Below are 24,502 nucleotides of genomic sequence, written 5' to 3'. Positions count from 1 at the left end.
AAAATAAAATCCGTTAAAAATTCTGTTAAAATCTTAAAAATACCAAATGGTGCCATTATATTAGGGTCTATACGACGACGTGGACCTCCATACGGAACTTTTGTCATAAGCCATTACAATATTCAAATGCGAAACTTGAAAAAAAATCATTGAATAATGTAGCTAAAATCATCAAAATTCCGAATATAGGGAGGTACAATTATAAGAGGGCTATACGAAGATGTAGACTCGCACACACAATTTTCAGTTTCGAATCGGATTTCACTCAGACACTGATACAAATATTAATTGTCCCTTCTTATTTTCTTATTTTTTTTTCTGTCGTGGAGATTCCACCCAACGGCCTTAAGTTTAGTATTCGGACATGCTCACTCTGAGCTGTCGTTACTCATTACTTGGTATTATAACTTTTATGGGAAAAACTAATTATTTTTTGCTTACTGGTTATGCATGGGTAAGCCAGGTAGGTAGTTGTCGTTTTTTTCGAATATTGGTAATGCGTTGAGCATGTGGTTTCTATTACTGGTAATTTTAAAGGGCGACACACACACGCCTACCAAATTTTTGCTTTGTCGCCCTTGCTCACTATTTGGTAAAATAAAGGTAAATTATTTTGCTCTGTGAATTTTATAGGAATCGCTTACAAATTTCTAGTTTACTGGCAATACAAGGGGGTATGTAATTGTGCTGCCATTACCTTACTTGGTATTGTGTATAGGATAGGGTATTTTCCTTTGCACTTTTTTGTGAAATAACCCATTATTTTCAACCTACTTATAATGAAAATGTAGGTTTTTTCACATTACATTAAGATGGTTTATGCTGGAAATTCTGCCACCTTATCCTTAATATCCGCGATCAATAAATAACATTTTTTTATGTTAAAATATATCGCTCATTTTAAAACCTTTTTATCTTTATCGCTAACACACCAGAAAAAAAATGAAACAGAGAAAACAAATGAAACATAAATATTAACATCGCCACGCGCTAGTAGTGGCGGTTAGTGTCCTGCTTTTTTGTTGGCGTGCGTGTTTTCAACAATAAATTACAGCAATTTGTATCGTTGCAGCAGTTTTGATGATAAACACTTGAACGTTGTTTAACTCCTCCTTCAGTTTAGTTGGGGGTTTGGTTTTCTGTTTTCAGTTCCCACTTTTTTGTATACTCATATATTCTCTTTATTTTTTGTTTTTCACGGTTCACTCTTGCCGTTCTCTCGTGTCCTTGTTGCTCTTTTGCAAATTAATGTTTATGTCGTGTTTTTCTTATGGCAGCATATTATTAAACTGCTAATGTTTCCAAAACCAAACTGGTAACAAAACCACCCAAAAAATGCACAAACACATATATTTGCAACAACAGCAGCAACAATTACTGGGTCTTATCCATTTCATTTAGCGGCAATTGCCAAAATGAAATTTAAAAAAATGCAGCGCACACCAATATGTATGCAGCTCGTTGATGGCAAGTTTGCCCGGGTAAAAACAGCGACACGTAAAGTTGGCGTTTTTTGGCCGTGCTACTCCTTTCAAACATGAGAGCAAATATTGGCTGTTAAATGTTTTTAATATTCCATGGCCTAAAAGAACGCCTGCCACAACTCACTCAGTGGTCTAGGGGCCATAAAGTCGTTTCCAGGCCCACACACATCACATGGCCCCACCCACACCAGCCACCTTACCCGCAAAGAGGTGGGAAATTAATTTGCACCAGGTTCCTGGAGGTTGGAAAATACATGAACGTGTCTCTTTTCCCCTCTCTGTTTTGCTCTTCATATCAAGTGTTTAAATTCCAAATAACTACCTTTTTGCTAATAGCCGTTAATTAAATAAAGTTTCTGTTTCTGTGTGTTTTTTTTTTTTTGCAGTTTTAATGAGCCACGTTGTCGTATCAGTCGTCGCATGCAACTTGCGGAAACACCGTAACAACACTCAAACGTCCAACAACATGTTGCCACTTTTAGCAGTTTGGCAGTTAAAAACTCGGGCGACAACAGGTACGTGTTTTGTCGCCATATATCATAAGTCCATAACAAAGGTGAAATAAAAACTTCAACATAAATCGCATTTGCCCATAAATATCACAAAGATAACTGTAACGGTAACACAACAAATTGTGTCACGAAACGTTTGCCGGTATTGTGAAAAGGGCAGAGGCAACAACAAACTGTTTCAGCACAAAAAGTCAAGGACCTAAAATGGCCTGAGGACAGAAAAAATGGGCCACATGAAAATTGGTAATGGGAGGCTGCACACTACTTTGTAACCCATAGCAGTATCCTTCATTTCTTCACAAAATTCTCTTCTTGGGATTAATCGGAAATAAAACTGGTTTATATAGAAAGTTAAATTCGGACAATGCTTTTGAAAGTGCTGAACGGCTGGGGTTGGCAATTTTTCTAATGTGAAAATACGAAACCGACAAAATTGTGTGTTGTAAAAAAGATCCGCTAAATGAGGACGAGATTTTGGAAACTCAACTTATAAAGTACCAAGAGTACAAAATATCGTGTCATGATATTTAGCGAACAAAGAGGACTAGAAATCTAAAATTTGGAATTAAGCTCACACTTTGTGTGTAAAGTTAAAACGTGCGAAAAGTACAACAAGTAAAAAAGCTGTAGGTTCGGCCGGGCCGATCTTCCCCCTACCATTTGGAACGAATTTGGAAATTTTCAAAAAATAAAATCCGTTAAAAATTCTATTGAAATTTTAAAAATACCAAATGTAGCCGTTATATTAGGGTCTATACGACGACGTGGTCCTACATACGCAACTTTTGTCATAAGCCATTACAATATTCAAATGCGAAACTTGAAAAAAAATCATTGAATAATGTAGCTAAAATCATCAAAATACCGAATATAGGGAGGTACCATTATAAGGGGGCTATACGAAGATGTAGACCCGCACACACAATTTTCTGTTTTAGGCTGTGGTATCCATTACGAACCTCAAATACCAAATTTGAAAAAATTTCGTTGAAAAATGTCGCTAAAATAATCAAAGTACCGGATATCGGGAGGTACACTTATATGAGGGCTATTTGAAGATATGGACCTGCACAGACAAGTTTCTGTCATAGGCTGTAATATCAATTACGAACTTCAAATACCAAAATTGAAGCATTGAATAATGTCTTTTAATCGCCGGAATACCGAAAATAGGGAGGAACCATTATATGGGGGCTATACCAAAACGTGGACCTACATGGCCGTTTTTCAATACCAAAAATCCGGCAGACATTATATACAGTTAAGTAAAATTGTAACAACCTACTTCATTTCTTTCGGAAGCTAGAGTGATTTCCACAGACGGATGGACATCGCTAAATCGACACAGAATTTTATACTGATCAAGAATATACAGGGATATGAGATAAAAAAAAAAAAAAAAAACTCCAACAAAGTCAAACGCCATAACTTTTATTTTTTTTTTAATTTTAATGAATAAAAGTAAAAAATGTCGGAAATAGCATCAAATTTTAGACTAAGCTTAGATGTGTTCGAATTGGTCACCTTTGGCACGAAATATGGCCTTCAAATGGCCAATGAAACCGTCCCACGCTGCCCGAATGTTGCTCTGCGGTATTTAGGCCCATTCCCGGCGAAGCGCTTGCTTGAGGTGGTCGACCTTTTGGTATTTCTTAGTGCCAACCTTGCTTTCCAAAATTCTCCAACGGATTGGTATACAGAGATTTTTGGTGGCCATTGTGCTCTGGAAATGAAGCGAGCAACCTCATTTTCTAACAATTCTTGAGTGGCGCGTGCTGAGTGCGAAAACCAAATTCGGCAGTTCACCACTTTCGGCCAAGCGAAACAACTCTTTAGCTCTTTTGAGTCTATTTTCTTTCTGTTGCGGTGTAAGTTCTGGTATTTTTTGGAATTTCAATGGCTTTACCCCGATCTCAGTTTTCCATATTTGCCGAATGGCATATTGCGATATGTTCAGCTCACGAGCCACTTTTCGGCCACCGAGACGCGGGTTTCGATCAAGTCGCTTCTTTACGTTTCGAACCATTTCTGCGGATGTTGCTGTTTTCTTCCGTCCATTTCCTTGACGTCGGGCTACGCTACCAGTATCACGGTAACGAGCGATGGTACGAGACACAAAAGATTTATTCACATTTAAATGCTGGAGTGCTCTAACGAAAGCCACTTGTTGTTTTCGAGCCAAATATAAAGAAATCACACTATCACGCTTGAGTTCCATCACGATAAAACTTTTTTTTTCGGAAAATTCTAACCAAAATGCTTTTGTACGCGTGTAAACAACATAATGAGCTGTCACTGGAAGAATTTTAACAGTTGTCGGACGAGTGGCTTCGAAATGACAGCAGTCTTAAGTTGATTGCAGTTTTTTCATCTCACCCTGTATAAGCCTTGCTGGGTCTGAAATTATTATATAGCTACAATCATAGAGCTTTTACTCATACCTGTCTAAGGACTCTCATAACGGTTTTTCATATCGAAATGTCTTCGGTGGACCAAAGTCTTTTCAAATGGCGCATATATGAAGAAATCGCAGACGATATTATATTTAATAAACGACATCACTTATAAGATGCACACACACATACATCCAACTCTAAACGCAACACCTGTAGCTTAACCTACAGAAATACGTTGTGGCCTTTTCGACCTAGTTATGATGCAATTTCCGTTTACAAACATCAGGAAAACGGAAGTTTCCCTTCGGGCGAATATATCTTACTTTCGTTCCCCAGCAATTATCAAACATAATTTACAGCAACACAAGTTGTTGTCGTTGTAGTGGAAAAGAAAATAATAAATTTGTAATAAGTTTGCAAAAGGATATCGCAGGACATGGAACAGTAACGATACGATAAGAAACAGATTTGATTGCTGGCTGGTTGGCTAGCTAGCAAAATCTTCGATAATAGCCAAAACGATGATGACGACGACAACGACGACTACTACCACGTCGATTGCCTTAAGCCACAAAATGTAATAAATTCAAGACGAAAACACGAAAGTAAATCCCAGTAAGAAAGTAACCGTGGCAAGGAGTGAACAGCCAACACTGTTGCCAAAGTTAGCCAGTCAATGAAGTTAGACCATGGCAGGAATGAAAAACCAAAAAAAGGAACTTTCACAAACGATGGACAACAAAGCATTCTCTCTAAAACTGGCCACAAACCGAGTAAATCCGCAAAAGAGTCTTCAGTACAAATTGTCAACATGGACGATGAAAAGTAGCTGGGTTTTTTTGCTGTCGAAAATGGAATTCACGTAATCCGAAAACAACATGAGGTAAACGACAATGGGGAAAAGGGAATACGGCAAAAATTGCAAGGATGGAAGGCGAAGAAACTGGCGCGCACACACACACACCGCCACCACCAATTATTGCAAAAGTTTGGTTGAAGTGGAAGGTAGCTACCATTGTGGGTGGTGGCATGTTAGGCGTGCACGTATCTATCGAATTGCAGTAGACATCCCGGAGTACACCTGCTGGGCTTCTTAGCTGTACAGTGACAGGTGTGCTAAAAATAAATACAACGGATGAACTATTTAAATTAGACTAAGAGATTCTAAATCTTTTTGAAGTGTTTAACAGTGCCATTTGTCGACAGAGGATTAAATGGTTTCCAGATGGGTGAAGATGCATGGGTGTGAAAAGAAAGCGGGAGGGATGAACTATTACAAACAATGTGGATTTGAGGAATATTTTGCCAGGGCTATTATAACCACGAGGATTTTAAGAATATTTTTGCTAGGACTTTAAAAGCTGTCAGAATGGGGATTTCTAAAATACTTTCCAGGACTATTAGAGCCAAAAAAGGCGTGGATTTTTAAAATTTTTTTCAGGTCCTGTTAAGTATTTTCCAGGTCGTTTTAAGTATTTTTCCCAGGACTGTTTGAGCCACAAAGGAGTGGATTTTTAAGATATTTTTTCAAGGACTTTTTAAACGTTTTTTCCAGGACAATTAAAGCCACAAAGGTGTGGATTTTTAAAATATTTTTTAAATGACCATTTAAATGTTTTTTCCAGGACTATTAGAGCCACAAAGGCGTAATTTTTTAAAATATTTTTTCAATGACCATTTAAATGTTTTTTTCCAGGACTATTAGAGCCACAAAGGCGTAATTTTTTTAAATATTTTTTCAATGACCATTTAAATGTTTTTTTTTTTTTTTTTTTTTTTTTTTCAGGACAATAAGAGCCACGAAGGAGTGGATTTTTAAAATACTTTTTTGCAGGAGTTTTGCTAGCCCGAAAGGCGTGGATTTTTAAAATATTTTTTCAATGACCATTTAAATGTTGTTTTTCCAGGACAATAAGAGCCACGAAGGAGTGGATTTTTAAAATACTTTTTTCCAGGACTTTTGCTAGCCTGAAAGGCGTGGATTTTTAAAATATTTTTTCAATGACCATTTAAACGTTTATTTTCCAGGACAATAAGAGCCACGAAGGAGTGGATTTTTAAAATACTTTTTTCCAGGACTTTTGCAAGCCCGAAAGGCGTGGATTTTTAAAATATTTTTTCAATGATCATTCAAACGTTTTTTTCCAGGACAATAAGAACCACGAAAGAGTGGATTTTTAAAATATTTTTTCAATGATCATTCAAACGTTTTTTTTTTCCAGGACAATAAGAACCACGAAAGAGTGGATTTTTAAAATACTTTTTTCCAGGACTTTCGCTAGCCTGAAAGTGGATTTTTAAAATATTTTTTCAATGACCATTTAAACGTTTTTTTTCCAGGACAATAAGAGCCACGAAGGAGTGGATTTTTAAAATACTTTTTTCCAGGACTTTTGCTAGCCCGAAAGGCGTGGATTTTTAAAATACTTTTACAATGACCATTTAATGACAGGCGTGGATTTTTTGAATATTTTTTTAGGACAATTGGAGCCACAAAGTCGTAGATTTTTAAAATATTTTTTTAGGACAATTGGAGCCACAAAGTCGTAGATTTTTAAAATATTTTATAGGACAATTTGAGCCACAAAGTCCTTGATTTTTAAAATATTCCATCCAGGACTTTTGGTGGCTCGAAAGTCGTGGAATTTTAAAATATTCCTTTCAGGACGCTTGGTGGCCCGAGAGGCCAGAACTATCGGAGCCACAAAGTCGTATATTTTTAAAAAATTCCTTCAAGAATTGTTGGTGGCCCGAGAGACCAAGATAATTGGTGCCAGAAAGTCATATATTTTTCAAATATTCCTTCCAGAACTTTTGGTGGCCCAAAAGGCGTGGATTTTTAAAATATTTTTCAAGGGCATTCAGCTCCATAAATTGGTGAATTTTAATAATATGTTCATGGACTTTCAGAGCAATAAAGTGGTGAATTGTAAGAAAAGTTTTCATGGACATCCAGAACCATAATGTGGCGAATTTTAAAAATACATTTAATGGACTTTCAGGATCATAAAGTGGCAAATGTTAAGAATATTATACAAAGGACTTTCAGGGCCATTACTGCGAAGAATAGTTTTCAAGGACTTTCATGGTCATAAAAGAGAATTTTTTCCAGTAAGGACTTTCAGTGCTATAAATGATTTTAATAATATTTTTTCCAATAAACACAAAGTTACAAAAGCAAAATTTTTTCTGCATTATCTTGGACTATTTTTAAGTTCTGAGATACAAACGAGACTTTTCATTTTGATTATGTCACTATACCAAATCAGATTTCCCCATTATTATTTTTAAATCTTATTTATGATACAAAATTTCACATCCTTGCCTACCCACTGTCCTGTTGATTAACTGGCATTGCCAGTAGCCAACATTTACCGCAGACAACACGAATGATTCTTAAGTAGATGTTAGAAACCACGTAAATATAGTTTGCCATTCTCGACATTAAAAAGGATATAAGTATACAGGGAGTTTGGTGTAAAAGGACTAAGGTATAAACTTTAAACACATTTAAGTGAAAATGTGGGTATGTGTGGGGGGTTCTTGTGCTGGCCCATCTCAAACAGCTTTTCACAACATTTCCCAGCTAGCGGTAGTGGGAATTGCCTGGAACTCGACAACGCCATAGCGGCTAGTGAAAAATCAATTTCCTTTTAAAATTTATTACATTTACGATTATGAAGGCATTAACAATAAAAATAGTCAAGCATTGCCCACAAGGCAAAAGTCGAAGCGAAACTGAGATAGAAACCAAAGGCACACAAAAAAAAAACGAAGACAACTTTGCTCTGGCAGTAACATAAATCGAACATAAGTATGGCAAGACCGGTTGCTAGCTTACAATATATAATTTCATTTTTTTAAGAAAGAAAAAAAAAACAGTTATGATTTTGTCACAACTTACGTGTAGAGTGGAATTCCTGTTGTATCCTTGAACCACAGCAATAGTTTTACAGAATCGTGCGCTGGCGGTGTTAGATCGCACGGCAAATCGACACTTTTGCCCACTGCTGCCCAGACCAGACGTGCAGGAACTGTAAAAAAAAGAGAGAAGAGAAAACATAATAATAAGAAATCAAATTGATAATAAATCGGTAAACAGAAATTAAAGCAAGGCAAGGAAGGAGAGAAGGATGTAAGGATCTGAAACTTTGTGGAAAAAGGCAGCGGATATTAGTTTTATTTCATTACTGATTATGACTAGGTGTAGTACAATGCCAAAGGTGATATACTTATAAACTAGCATTTATTGCTGTTTGCTTGCTCCTTTAACTTTGGCCCTTGGCATCCTGGTGGCCAGTGCTTTGTCATTGCAAGACATGAATTTAATAAAACAAGATAAAAAATTTAATAATCATAACCAAAGTAATGTCAGCAGCGTCCATGGAAGGCTTCCTTTTCAATTTCTTTTTATGAATTCTCAGTAAAGTGGACAACAAGAAAAAGAGAGAAAAACAACAAAAATGCCCACAGAGGCTTAGTGTGAGAAGAGGCCTTGCTAGGGCCTTGAGGATTCTTGGGAAATTAATTATATTTTTTTTTTTTCATTAGACCAAGAAAAGTTGATTTTTTAGAATATTTTTCAAGGAATAAAAGCAGCATATAAAACTAGCATTTTCTCAGAACCTTATTTCGTGGACTAATAGAATTACGAAAGTAGATTTTTATGATTATTTTTCGAAGCCACACGATGGTATTTTTTTTTTCAAGAACTTTTTATCGACGAAAAGAATAACAATTGCGTTTTAAGGATATTCTTTAAAAACGAAGAGAGAGAGAGAGTGAGAGAGAGAGGGTAGCAACATGAGCGTAAAATTTGGAATTGTTCTCTATGATAGTTAAGGAATATCACAGCCATACCTTTTTTATTTTACGAACTCTTTTAAGGACTATCAGAGGTCTATAAAATGAAAAATTTTAAAGGTTAAAGTCCATGAACTGAATTGGCTTGACCATATTTTTCAGGGACCATAAGAGGTGTAACCGTGTTTTTAGCAGGTACATTTCTTGGGGACAAATGATCTATAAAACTGGATTTTTAAACATATTTTTCTACAGCCTAAGAGTACCATTAACTATGAAATAGTTTTCACTTTTTAGAAACTTTTTTCTATTGAAGTCCAAGAAACGTGGAATTTGAGAATAATCTCACAGGACTAACGCGTAGATTTAAAGAAGGACTATCGGAATGCCCAACTGAGATTTTTAAGAATATTTTTTCAAGGTCATACAAGTCGTGGATTACAGGAAGAAATTTCTATATGGATGTTAAGAATATATTCTCAAGGACTATTAGAGTCAAAATGTAGTGAATTTTAAAAATATTTTTGTACAGGACTGTTAGAGCCAACAGACAAAGGCGTAGATTTTAGGATAACTTTTTGAGATCTATAGGACCACAAAGACATACATTTTGAGAATAAATGTAAAAGAACTTCCGCATTTTAAGACTATTTTTTGGGAATATTAAAGGCACAAAAGCATGGAATTTAAGATTTTTTCCAAAACTTTAAAATCTACAATGGCGATAATTCGTAGAATATTATTTAGAATATAGATATATAGGGTGAGATTAAAAAACTGCAACAAAATTAAACGCCATAATTTTTACATTCCTTTCTTTAATTTTATTGAATGAAAGCAAAAAATGTCGGAAATAACATCACATTTTAGAATAAGCTTAGATTTGTTCGAATTGGCCACCTTTGACACGAATTATGGCCTTCAAACGGCCAATGAAACCGTCACACGCTGCCTGAATGTTGCTGTGTGGTATTTGGCCCATTCTCGGCGAAATGCTTGCTTGAGGTGATCGACACTTTGGTATTTTCTAGTGCCAATCTTGCTTTCCAAAATACTCCAGACACAATAGTGCAATGGACTGGTCTCCGGAGATTTTGGTGGCCCATGTGCGCAGGAAATTAAGCGAGGAACCTCATTTTGTAATCATTCTTGAGTGGCGCGTACTGAGTGTGCTGGTGCTGAGTCCTTTTGGAATATCCAAGGTCTGTGGCCAAAATGTTTCAGTGTCCAAGGCTTTAATACACCCTCCAGAATGTTTTTGAGATAATATTCGGCATTTATTCTAATGCCACGAGCGGAGAGCGACCATCGGCTGTTATGGCGGCCCACACCATCACCATGACCGGCGCTTCTCTTTGGCAAATAAACACGATCATTTTATTTGTTTACAAACTGCTGGACAAGGAATGTTTTCTCATCGGATATAACCAAATTCGACAGTTCACCAATTTCGGCCAAGCAAAGTAACTCTTTGGCTCTTTTGAGTCTATTTTCTTTCTGTTGCGGTGTGAGTTCTTGCACTTTTTGGAATTTCAATGGCTTAACACCGATCTCATTTTTCAATATTTGCCGAATGGAATATTGTGAAATGTTCAGCTCACGAGCCATCTTTCGGCCACTGCGACGCCGGTTTCGATCAAGTCGCTTCTTCACTTTTCGAACCATTTCTGCTGATGTTGCTGTTTCCGACGTTTCCGACGTCGGGCTACGCTACCAGTATCACAATAACGTGCGATGGTACGAGACACAAAGGCAAATATTTATTTGCATTTAAATGCTGGAGTGCTCTGACGATAGCTACTTGTGGTTTTCCAGCCAAATATAAGAAAATCACACTATTACGCTTGAATTCCATCACGAACAACTTTTTTTCTGCAAAATTCTCACCAAAATGCTTTTGTACACTTGTAAACAATATAATGAGCTGTCACTTGAATAATTTTAACAGCTGTCGGACGAGTGGCTTAGAAATGACAGCAGTCTGAAGTTGATTGCAGTTTTTTCATGTATGAAACCAACATTTTGAAGATACAGACCTATGTTTTGAATCCTATTGATTCTCAGCTCCAGCTACCTCTATCCTGTTCAAAAAGGCCCTGCTGCAGAACAATTGTGGTTTAATCGCTCCTGTACGATTCCTAGACATTTAAGTGCACAACTATGCGAGTATTCTCAGTTTGTTTGATTTTTTTTCGAACAAGCAAGCACCACAATTTCCTTTATTGCTGCCATGGGATGATATTCCTTTGGCCATTGGCAGCACAACTTTCCCATATTGATGGAAAAAAAAGACTAGAGGGGACTGGGCAAACGGAAAACTGACTGTTGCGCTTTTTTTGTTTTGCTTCATGACACATCCGTTGCTGTTTTGTGGTGTTCTTAGTTAAAGCTTCTATACAAATAAATGGTCGTGATCGCACACACACACACAAGGCTCTCCCATATTTATTGAATTTCTGTTGGTATGTACGCCCGCACCCACACACGCTTGACACACACAATCTCGCTGCTCTGCAGTAGTAGTAGTTTCCGTTTCCTTCCGTCCTTCCATCAATTTTGTTTGTTTAATAACTTTTGATAAATAATACAAGTGGTGTATTTGTTTTTTGCTTTATTTTGTTTTGCTAGTATTGTTGTTTTTCAATTGCTCATACAATGCCATCCCTCACACCCATCGACATGCCGCAACTATTATTTATTTTATAAAATTGCAATTGTATTTAATTTTTGCTCATTTATTTGTTGTTGTTGTTGTTTTGCTTTGTGTTTGTGCATTTGCTATTTAATTTAACTGCCATAACACTCACACAACGACAACGACAACAACATTAATCATCGTCATCACCATCATCGACGTCGTCGTCGAGGATATGACATCTGCTATTCGAGTTGAAATATTAATGACTAAGGATGGTGGCGTGGCCACAATTTGAAGTCACTGACCTTTGTTGGGTTTGATTGAAACATGACAAATTACTCATAATTGCAATTTGCCTTTTGGCTGATTTTTGGATGCGAATCGATTTGATCCTGCTGGTTAAATGTCTTCACAGAGGTTCCAAAGAAGAGTCAAGGATATTTGCTAGAATTCTCTTTAATTAATTTGGATTTTTAGCTTCGTTGGAATCGGTTGGAGGCCAATAGTGTTCCTTGAAGATTTGACTGCCCTGGGCTTTGATGTGATAATTATTTAAATAATACTTTGCTAAAACAAGTAAAAAAACATTAAGTTCGGCCGGGCCAAATTTTTAATACCCTCCACCTTAGGGTAAAAGAAAATGCCGAATATCGGGAGGCACCGTTATATGAGGGCTACACCAAAACGTGGACCTACACATGCAATGTTTCGGAGGAGCTAGAACCCATTATGACCTACAAATACCAATTTTCAGACAAATCCAGGACAAAAATGTGGCAAAAATCATCAAATTGCCGAATATCGGGAGGTACCGTTATATGGGGCCTGTACCAAAACGTGGACCTATAATTATAATGACTCGCCACACGAACTGGCACCCATTATGATCTACAACTACCAATTTTCAGAGAAATTCTTGAAAAAATGTGTCAAAAATCATCAAAATACCGAATATCGGGAGGTACCGTTATATGGGGGCTATACCAAATCATGGACCCATACATGCAATGTTTCGCCACCGTAGCTGGAACCCATTATGACCAACAAATACCATTTTTTAGACACATCCGTGAAAAAAGGTTGCAAAAATCATTAAATTACCGAATATCGAGAGGTACCGTTATATGGGGTCTATACCAAATCATGGACCCATACATGCAATGTTTCGCCACCGTAGCTGGAACCCATTATGACCAACAAATACCAATTTTTAGAAAAATCCGTGAAAAAATGTGGCAAAAAAAAACTAAAATACCGAATATCGGGAGGTACCGTTATATGGGGCCTACACCAAAATGTGGACCTATAATTACAATGTTTCGCTATACGAACTAGGACCCAGTATGACCCACAAATATCAATTTTTAGACAAATCAGTAAAAAAATGTGGCAAAAACCATCAAAATACCGAATATCGGGAGGTACCGTTATATGGGGACTATACCAGAACGTGGTATTTTCAATACCAACCATCCTAGAAACAATGCGAATAGCTCTGCTAAATTTTGGCGCTCTACGTCAAATAATGTGGGCTGTATCATGATTTCAACAGACAGACGGACAGACAGACAGACGGACATCGTTAAATCGACTTAGAATTGTATGCTGATTATGAATATATATATATATATATATATATATATATATATATATATATACTTTATGGGGTCTAAGACGAATATTTAAGGATGTTACAAACGGAATGACAAAGTTAATATACCCTCCTTTCCAAGGTGGAGGGTATAAAAATAATGTTAAGAAAATTTAAATTTGAATTTTACATTCAACAGAAGAAGTAAATTGTGAAAACTCAACGTGCTTTTAAAACATTAAAAAATGTGAGAAATGAGCCTTCTAAGAACACCATTAAGCGTTTATACGAAAAATTTTCGACTGGTTCTTTCTATTCCGAAGAGGCCATATAAAAGTTGACCAAGGCGATCGGCTGAGAATATCGCTGCCGTACGAGCCAGTGTTGAGAGGTCCCCAAAAATATCCCAAAAACGCCGTTCTCAGCAGTTGGGCATGGCTCGGTCCACTTTACAACGGATTATTCGCATTGGTTTGCATTTGTTCCCGTACAAAATTCAATTGACGCAAAGAATGTTGCTTGCGGACGAGCCTCGTCGATTGGAATGGGCCCAAAGAGTCATCGAAATGGCCGAAGATGACGAGCAATTTTGGAACAAACTTATCATGTCCGATGAAGCCCATTTCACATTGTATGGGACCGTAAATAAGCAAAATTGCCGTTTTTACGCCACTGAAAATCCTCAGGAGATTCAAGAAGTGCCTCTTCATGACGAAAAAGTCACAGTTTGGTGCGGCGTCATTGGGCCGTTTTTCTTCCAAAATGAAAATGGCCATGCTGTTACCATCAATCAGGAGCGTTATCGCGACATGATGACCAATTTTGTGGTGCCAATTATTCGTCGAAAGCGTATGAGGCAGTTCCGGTTTCAACAAGACGGCGCTCCACCGCACACAAGTCGCATAACAATCGATTTTCTGAAGAATTTGTTTCCGGGCCGTTTGATGTCGAAAAGTGGTGATTTGGACTGGCCACCGCGTTCGCCCGATTTGACGCCGCCTGACTTCTTCTTGTGGGGATATTTGAAGTCAAAGGTTTACGTTAACAAGCCAAGGGCCGTAGAAGAGCTCAAGGACAACATTCGTGAAGAAATAGCCGCTATTCCGGCCGAAATGTTGGCAAAAACGATGGAAAATGCAGCAAAAAGGTCATCAACGCCAGATGCGGCCATTTGAGAGATATCATATTCAAAAATTGATGTAAACAAATCTACTTGGAACAAATTAAATGATTAACATTGCCAACCGCCAAATTTTTATTTTATTTTTTTTTTTATTTAAAAAAAAAAACATGGGTCCGTCGAATATGGGCAACCCTGTAGAGCTAGAATCCTGTTTGTGTGTAGGGTTGATATAAGACATTGATTTTAAAAATTTAATTGAGAGCTATATGAAATTTTACATTGCTACATAACATTTAAAAGTCTTCAAAATATTTACTATTTTTAGATGAGATGCCATCAGCATTTGACTAACATAAATTATCTTGATTTTTATACCCTCCCTATATTAACTTTGTCATTCCGTTTGAAACTCCTCGAAATACTCATGTCACATCCAACAAAGTATATATATTCTTGATCAGCGTAAAATTCTAAGACGATTTAGCCATGTCCGTCTGTCTGTCCGTCTGGCTGTCTGTCTGTTGAAATGACGATACAGCCCACATTATTTGACTAAGAGCGCAAAAATTTAGCAGAGCAATTTGTATTGTGTCTAGGATGGTTGGTATTGAAAATGAGATATATCGGTCCACGTTCTGGTATAGTCCCCATATAACGGTACCTCCCGATATTCGGTATTTTGATGATTTATGGCACATTTTTTCACTGATTTGTTTGAAAATTGGTATTTTTAGGTCATAACGGGTCCCTGTACGTGTGGCAAAACAGGGCATGTATAGAACCACGTTTTGGTATAGCCCCCATATAACGGTACCTCCCAAAATTCAGTATTTTGATGATTTTAGCGACATTATTCACCGGAATTGTTTCAAATTACGGATTTAGAGTTCGCAATGGGAACTACAGTCTATGACAGAAAAATGTCTATGCAGGTCCAGGTCTTCGTATAGGCCCAATATATCAGTACCTCCCTATATTCGGTATTTTGACGAGTTTAGGTACAATACCCACCGAAATTGTTTGAGATATCGTATTTGACGTTAGTAATGGATACTACAGCCTACGACAGAAAATCGTCTGTTCAGGTCCACGTTTTCGTATAGCCCCCGTATAACGGTACCTCCCTATATTCGGTATTTTGGTGATTTTAGCGTCTTTATTCACCAAATTTTTTTCAAATTACGCATTTAGAGTTCGTAATGGAAACTCCAGTCTGTGACAGAAAATCGTCTATGCAGGTCCAGGTCTTCGTATAGGCCCCATATACCAGTACCTCCCTATTTGAGGAGTTGTTTGAAATGTCGTATTTGAAGTTCGTAATGGATGCTACAGAATATGACAAAAAATTGTCTACGCAGGTTCAGGTCTTCGCACAGCTCCGATATAACGGTACCTCCCTATACTTTGATGATTTTAGCTACATTATTCGCGTTTATTTCAAGTTCCGAATTTGAATTTTGTAATGACTCATGACAAATAATGCCTGTGTGGGTCCACGTCGTATAGGCACCAATATAACGGCAATATTCGGTATTTTTAAAATTTTACCAAAATTTTTTCAGGATTTTATTTCTAAATTCGTTCCAAATGGTGGAGGGTATTCAAAGTTCGGCCCGGCCGAACTTACTGCTTTTTAACTTGTTATTCGATCAAATTTGATGGCTTTTACCAAAGTTATTATTATTATTATTTTTTTTTTTTTTTGTGATTTTTGCTAGATAATCTATGCACTCATAAAGTAATAACTCATGATTTTACGTATTCTCCGATCTCCGATTTGGAAATGTTGAGAGGTGGACTACAGTTGTAGGAGATCGATTACTCCCTTCTAGATAAACATAAAAACGATTAAAAAACAACATTTTCTCTACTCTCCCACACGGATTATAGTTTTCATTTTTACAAAACCATACAGAGAAATTAAATCCCCCCGAGAACCCTTTACATTTTATGGTTCCCCTAAATAGGAGATCAGCAAGAAAAAAAAACACCAACTTCAAAACATGAAACAGCACTTAAATGACTCTTCTCAAGTAGTTTCATTTTTGCCTTTTAATTAAGAGTAAAGCAACATAAATAGATCATAATGAAGTGGATGTTGTCGTTGTTGTTGTGTTGCTACTCCTCTCTAGCTCTTAATTGAATATTTCCATGTTGATTATGGACGTTTGAAGTTTGTACTCCCTGTTTTAGTTTTTGTAACTGGATGAATGTTTTTTTTTTTGCAGGTACATTTTCCTGGCCCCCAAACGGCAGCTAAGGGATCACAGTGAGGATAGTCTTTTCGTTGTGGATATGACTCTTTCCAGCGATAAATCCACTTAGCAACACTGAGACTATTTAAATGAAAATGGGCACATGTAGACAAACACTTAACTCCGCGTACACAAGTGCATATGGGCCACAAGGAACGGTGTGACAGCAACGTCATTGCAACACCAACAACAACTGTGCGAGATCAAATAGATGTTGTCTGTGTGTTCCAACATGTCTGTGTGTCTTCCTCTGTCTGCATCGCTCACCATGTTTGTTTGTTTGTTTGTCTGATATATGCCAAACTCCGAAAACCCAAAGCATCAGGTATTCATCATGGAAGCTGTCATCATAATGTGCCCGTTTGGTTCGAGCCTCAACGTAGCCAAGGGAAATCTCTAGCTGTGCAGCTAGCCACAGTTGTCCTCCTTATAACGTGCACTGGCGTTGTCTAGCGTGAATGTGTTTGTATGTGTGTGTTTCTGCTCGCGATGTTCTTTAAAGTAGTAAATTTAGCATATGAATGTCTATTTTTAGCTAAGTTGTTGTTGTCGTTTTTATTAGTAGGGACAAAATTGAGTTTGAAGTTGTTGTGTTGCATGTGTGCCATAAATTGAATCAAAATGCAAGGTATAAATCATTAAAAAGATGGGGCAATGAATGAAAGGAACACCAATTTGCTTGCCATTAAAACACAGCCCAAATGGGACATGATTGACGTTTAACAAACATCACATGGCCATGAGAACTAGGCTAATCGAAGGGGTACTGGGAAATGGCGGAGGAATGAATTTGGGTGTAAAAGCAAGGGGGAAAATAATTAATTCCGACATAAAAGAAAATTCTTCAAAATTGGTCATTGTATTTACAAAACGCGAAATTTTCGTAAACTAACGAAAAATGTAATGTAGACCCAAAACAATATATGACAACTATATATTAGTAAGCAGATAAGTAATGAGTTATTCTTAAACCAGTAAAGAAAGTCTTAAACTCGGACGGGGCCGACTTTATGATACCCTAAACCACTTTGCTAATTTAGTAGAGCAGCGCATAACAATTAAAAGTTTTTATGGGAGAACTCAATCATTCACGCTATTATTATAATTATAATTTAAAGTTCAAAGGACTAAATATGCCGAAGCATTTGTATCTTTTAAATTCGGACTTGTATTGCCCATTTGGTGCACAATTAATTTAAAATCGAATAAATATATATATGGGAGCTATATCCAAATCGGAACAGATCTCGATAAAATTTGGCAAAGATATTTCTGAGCTGTATTTGATATATTTCCCTGAATATCGTTGTTACGGAGTGCATATTACGGATGTGGGTAACAAATATGACAAATCGGATGAACAGTATATATGGGAGCTATAGCTATATCTGAACCGATCTTCACCAAATTTGACATACTAGCTTCTAGACTCAATTCGGTCGAAAGTGCAAAATTTCATCCAATTTGGGCTGATATTAGACGTTTGGTGCACAATAAAAGGAAAATCGGACGAAGTTATATATGGGAGCTATATCCAAATCTGAACCGATCGTGATAAAATTTAGCAAATGTATTTCTGAGATGTATTTGATATATTTCCCCAAATATTGTTGTTACAGAGTCCATATTACGGTTGCGGAGGACAAAAATTAAAAATCGGATGAACAATATATATGGGAGCTATAGCTATATCTGAACCGATCTTCACCAAATTTGACATACTAGCTTCTAGACTTAATTCGGTCGAAAGTGCCAAATTTCATCCAATTTGGGCAAATTATAGACGTTTGGTGCACAATCAAAGGAAAATCGGACGAAGTTATATATGGGAGCTATATCCAAATCTGAACCGATCTCGATAAAATTTAGCAAATGTATTTCTGAGACGTATTTGATATATTTCCCCAAATATTGTTGTTACAGAGTGCATATTACGGTTGCGGAGGACAAAAATTAAAAATCGGATGAACAATATATATGGGAGCTATAGCTATATCTGAACCGATCTTCACCAAATTTGACATACTAGCTTCTAGACTCAATTCGGTCGAAAGTGCCAAATTTCATCCAATTTGGCCTGATATTAGACGTTTGGTGCACAATAAAAGTTAAATCGGACGAAGTTATATATGGGAGCTATATCCAAATCTGAACCGATCTCGATAAAATTTAGCAAATGTATTTCTGTGCTGTATTTGATATATTTCCCCAAATATTGTTGTTACAGAGTGCATATTACGGTTGCTGAGGACAAAAATTAAAAATCGGATGAATAATATATATGGGAGCTATAGCTATATCTAAACCGATCTTCACCAAATTTGACATACTAGCTTCTAGACTCAATTCGGTCGAAAGTGCCAAATTTCATCCAATTTGGCCTGATATTAGACGTTTGGTGCACAATCAAAGGTAAATCGGACGAAGTTATATATGGGAGCTATATCCAAATCTGAACCGATCTCGATAAAATTTAGCAAATGTATTTCTGAGCTGTATTTAATATATTTCCCCAAATATTGTTGTTACAGAGTGCATATTATGGCTGCGGAGGACAAAAATAACAAATCGGATAAAACATATATATGGGAGCTATAGCTATATCTGAACCGATTTTGATCAAATTTGGCATACTTATTTTCAGGCCTAATGTGCAAAATTCCATACTATTCGGGCTGATATTATACGTTTGGTGCACAATAAAAGGCAAATCGGAACAAGATATGTATGGGAGCTATATCTAAATTTTGACCGATTATCTCCAATTTCAATAGGGTTCGTCCTTGGGCCAAACAAATGATTTGTGCAAAATTTCATCTGCATAGGGCAATAAATGCGAACTGTACTTTGTTTACAAAAATACATGGACAGACGGACAGACGTGCATAAATCGACTCAGAATGTGATTCTATCCAAGTAAACTCTACAGTAAACCTCGATACCAAATTTCAAAATTTTACCACCATCCAAACAACCAACCGAACATTTTCTGACATTTTGCGCTTTTGGTACGGTCATAGTAGGAATTTTCAAAACCACCTCTTTTTCTCAAATATATACACCAAGAGTGCCATAAATATCAGAATTCAAGGTTTCAGATCTATGCCATAACCTATTGCCTATTTTTGTACACTTAAAGAATTTTCAAAACAACAATTGAGTAGAGGGTTGCCCACACTCGACGGGCCCATCTGGCAACGCCATAACTTTTGACAGAGATGTCACATCGCTTAATGACATACCGCGTTTGAAGCGTCAGTCCAAGCAGATTTTTACCATGAACCAATACACGCCGCCGAGCGCTCTGAAAATTCAACGTGCTTTTAAAACATTAAAAAATGTGAGAAGTGCGCCTTCTAAGAACACCATTAAGCGTTTATACGAAAAATTTTCGACTGGTAAGGCTCTTTCTAATCCGAAGAGGCCATATAATCCGAAGAGGCCATAGCTGCAGTACGAGCCAGTGTTGCGAGGTCCCCAAGAACATCCCAAAAACGCCGTTCTCAGCAGTTGGGCATGGCTCGGTCCACTTTACAACGGATTATTCGCATTGATTTGCATTTGTTCAAGTACAAAATTCAATTAACGCAAAGAATGTTGCCTGCGGACAAGCCTCGTCGATTGGAATGGGCCCAAAGGTCCGTCGAATATGGGCAACCCTGTATGTTAACGACAAACTAGCATTCAGCTCCTACAATACCTGGAATTTCCAAAGTTTATTCCCAAAAGCTTTCGAGTTATTTTTTGCCATATATCATCTGAATTTTGACACATATACATGCCACATATAATAGAGCCAAATATTATTCATACTTGTCATTGTTTTATGTCATTACCTGACAACCAAATCCATTTTTGGAAAATGATGATCAAATTTGAAAGATTAGCACCCCCGCATCTTTGTTTCTTATCACGTATCAGTGTATGCTCATATGCATGTTTGTATGTATCTGCATAGAAATAGAATAGAAATCATTTATCAACTGTGATATCTTGGCTAAACCACATTCGATTAATGTCGAATTTCTGTCATTCACTTCTAAGTTATCACCGGGATAATTAATCAATTTTACGAAATGGAATACATACAAAGAGAGAATGTATAAAAACTATATCCTTCATAGATAACAATGAAGGCTGGCTTTCCCATGGGAGGCGTCGGGCATACGATGATGGTGACATTGCTTAGATATATATATATATATATATATATATATACGTAATATTGTAGAGCTCAAGTTTACAACCCACAGCACACTCACTCAATGTAACTATGAGTTTAGGCATCAGACAGTGACAGGCAGTGTTTGTCAGTTTCATGGTGTGGCTTATATTTACAGGGAGAGACCAGAAAAAAAAAACAAGTAAAAAAGCAGTAAGTTCGGCCGGGCCGAACTTTGAACACCCTCCACCATTTGGAACGAATTAGAAAATTTTCAAAAAAAAAAAAATCCATTAAAAATTCTTTTAAAATCTTTAAAATATCTAATATAGGAAGGTGCCGATATATGGGGGGATATACGTTATTGTGGACCTATAAAGACAAATCTATGTCTGGGCGTAAAGTACTCACAAGGAACTCCTTATGTGGATTTTCAGATAATTCCATTGGAAAAAGTCGCTAAAATCATCAAAATACCGAATATAGGGCAGTGCCGTTATATGGGAGATATACGATATTGTGGACCTATATAGATAATTCCGTTTCAAGGGGTAAAGTGCTCACAAAGAACTCCGTGTGTGGATTTTCAGACAATACGATTGGAAAATGTGGCTAAAATCACCAAAATACCGAATATCGCGGGTACCGTTGTACGGGAGCTATACGTTATCGTTAACCTATATAGAGAATTCTCTGTCGGGGGGTAAAGTGCTCACAAAGAACCCTTGTGCCAATTCCATTGAAAAATGTGGGGGTACCGTGGGGGTACCGTTATATGGGGGCTATACGATATTGTGGACCTATATATATATATTATTCTCTGCCGAGGTATAAAGTACCCACAAGGAACTCCTTGTGTGGATTTTCGGACAATTCCGTTGAATAATGTGGGTAAAATCACCAAAATACCAAATATCGGGGGGTACCGTTATATGGGAGATATACGATATTGTGGACCTATATAGACAATTCTTTCTGAGGTTGTAACATGCCTACAAGGGACTCCTTCTGTAGAATTTCAGACAATTCCATTGAAAAATGTGGCTAAAATCATCAAAATACCGAATACAATGGGTTTACCGTTATATGGGGGCTATACGATATTGTGAATCTATATGGATAATTCTCTGCCGAGGTATAAATTACCCACAAGGGACTCCTTTTGTGGAATTTCAGACAATTCCATTGAAAAATGTGGCTAAAATCATCAAAATACCGAATATCGGGGGTACCGTTATATGGGGGTTATACGATATCGTGGACCTTTATAGATAAGTCTCTGCCGAGGTATAAAGTACCCACAAGGAACTCCTTGTGTGGATTTTCCGAAAATTCCGTTGAAAAATGTGGGTAAAGTTATCAAAATACCGAATATTGGGGGTACCGTTATATGGGGGATATACGACTTTGTGGACCTATATAGACAATCCTTTTTGAGGTTGTGGAATACCCACAAGGGACTCCTTTTGTGGAATTTCAGACAATTCCGATGAAAAATGTGGGTAAAATCATAAAAAATACCAAATATCGGGGGGTACCGTTATATGGGGGCTATACGATATCATGGACCTATATAGATAATTCTCTGCCTAGGTATTAAGTACCCACAAGGGACTCCTTTTGTGAAATTTCAGACAATTCCATTTAAATATGTGGCAAAAATCATCAAAATGCCGCATATCGGAGGGTACCGTTATATGGAGGCTATACGATATTGTGGACCTATATAGATAATTCTCTGCCGAGGTATAAAGTACCCACAAGGAACTACTTGTGTGGATTTTCAGACAATTCCGTTGAAAAAAGTGGGTAAAGTTATCAAAATACCGAATATCGGGGATACCGTTATATGGGGGCTATACGATATCGTGGACCGATATAGCCCATCCTCGAACTTGACCTGCCTGCAGACAAAAGAGAGATCTGTGCAAAATTTTAGCTTCCTATCTTAATTCATTTAGTCTGTAGCGTGACTACAACAGACGGACAGACGGACGGACAGGGCTAAATCGTCTTAGAATTTTACGCTGATCAACAATATATATACTTTGTTGGGTCTAAAATGATTATTTCGATGAGTTACAAACGGAATGAAGAAATTAATATACCCTCCATACTTATTTTGGTGGAGGGTATAAAAAACAAGAACAACAAACCCACTACTGACTATCCACGTTAAGCCAACAAGTAAAAGGATAAAAATGGTCTAGGAAACAAATAAAAACAAATTGCATACTTTTGGGTTGTTGCAATCGTGGCAAACGATGCCAGTGGCATTGGTGCAACACCCCAGCAGGAGAGCGGAGAGACACACACACACACAACCAAGTCTATGCAGCCAGGGATTAGTAGGTGTGAATAACTTTTATGACTTGGATTTTGAGCTTTGGTCCATAAGGAGTAGGTTGAAAGGACACCGTGGTAGATAGACACACCGTTGTCAGTTTGTTGTTGTTGTTTTTTTTCTTGTGCTACACTGCAACACAAGATGAAACAAAAACAAACGATGTCAACAAGAGCAATGTTGATTCCCATTTCACAATTCACTTAAATTATTGAGCAATTCACAGATAGAAAAGTTGACTTTCACACAACCGGGCTCCGTAGAAGGATTCACCTTTTTTGTTGCGCACATCTTTCTACATTTAATGATGTGCTTTTATTTTTTCTCTTCGCAACTGGCAGAGACACCAACGCTTCATTAGTGTAATGAAGAAATATAAGTACAATAAGAGTCGTTACATAGTTGAACAGAGTAGTAGTAGTAGTAGAAGTTGGAAGAGCAGCTGTTGTGTACTTCATGCTTGCGTTCCATATTCTATGGAATGTTTGTCCTTTGTCTAAAGCAAAAACAAAAAGAACATGAATGCGAAGAAGAAGTATAGCCAACATATAACATTTACAAAGCAGCATTGCAGTTCAAAGTTCACACCATCGGACTGAAGTGTAGTGAAGCGGCACTAGAACACGCAATAACATCCTTAGGAAACGAATACAGGACATACAATTAGCAAATTAAGGCAATGATTTGTGTTCCGAGTCCGGCACCATACGACTACTTACCGAAATTGATATTTTGTTGTTCTTGCGCCGGGAAATTATGGAGCGAAATTTAAACAAGTTTAAATGGTAGGGTAATGCTGCGGACTAATTATACACTTCGGAAGAACAAATTGGTTAAACTTATCAAATTTCGTTTGGCATACTTATGTTCTGGCTTAATTAGGTCGTATGTGCAAAATTCACTACCATTTGTTCTGATACAATAAAAGGCAAATCAGGCGAAGATATATTTGAGAGCTATATCTAAATTTTGAACGATTATCTCCAATTTCAATTTCGTACTTTGGTCAAATTCGTACTTGGGTCAAACAAATGACAAAATTTCATCTGGATCGGGCAAAATATTCCATATGGATATGGGGGCTATACGAAGACCTGCATACGAAATTTTTTGCCCTAGATTGTAGTATCCATGAAGATTTTCCAATACGAAATTTGAAAAGATTGCGGGGAATAATGTTGTAATCATTAAAAA

The 24,502-nt window shown here is 37.1% G+C and overlaps 1 protein-coding gene across 5 annotated transcripts in view; it reads right to left on the bottom strand.

Annotated features, from left to right (window-relative positions):
* Nucleotides 1-24,502, bottom strand: part of LOC101891802 (uncharacterized) — a 475,789-nt gene that overhangs the window by 190,040 nt on the left and 261,247 nt on the right. For all 5 annotated transcript variants that reach the window (XM_059119400.1, XM_059119411.1, XM_059119404.1 and 2 more), the window contains exon 4: nt 8,297-8,426. In XM_059119400.1, coding sequence (XP_058975383.1) covers nt 8,297-8,426 — 130 coding nt within the window. The remainder of the gene's footprint in view (nt 1-8,296; nt 8,427-24,502) is intronic.

The sequence above is a fragment of the Musca domestica genome, unplaced genomic scaffold (assembly GCF_030504385.1).
Source record: "Musca domestica strain aabys unplaced genomic scaffold, Musca_domestica.polishedcontigs.V.1.1 1, whole genome shotgun sequence".
In the NCBI taxonomy this organism is placed as follows: domain Eukaryota; kingdom Metazoa; phylum Arthropoda; class Insecta; order Diptera; family Muscidae; genus Musca; species Musca domestica.
Note: the sequence above shows the minus strand (reverse complement) of the source record. Positions and strands in the feature narration are given on the sequence as shown.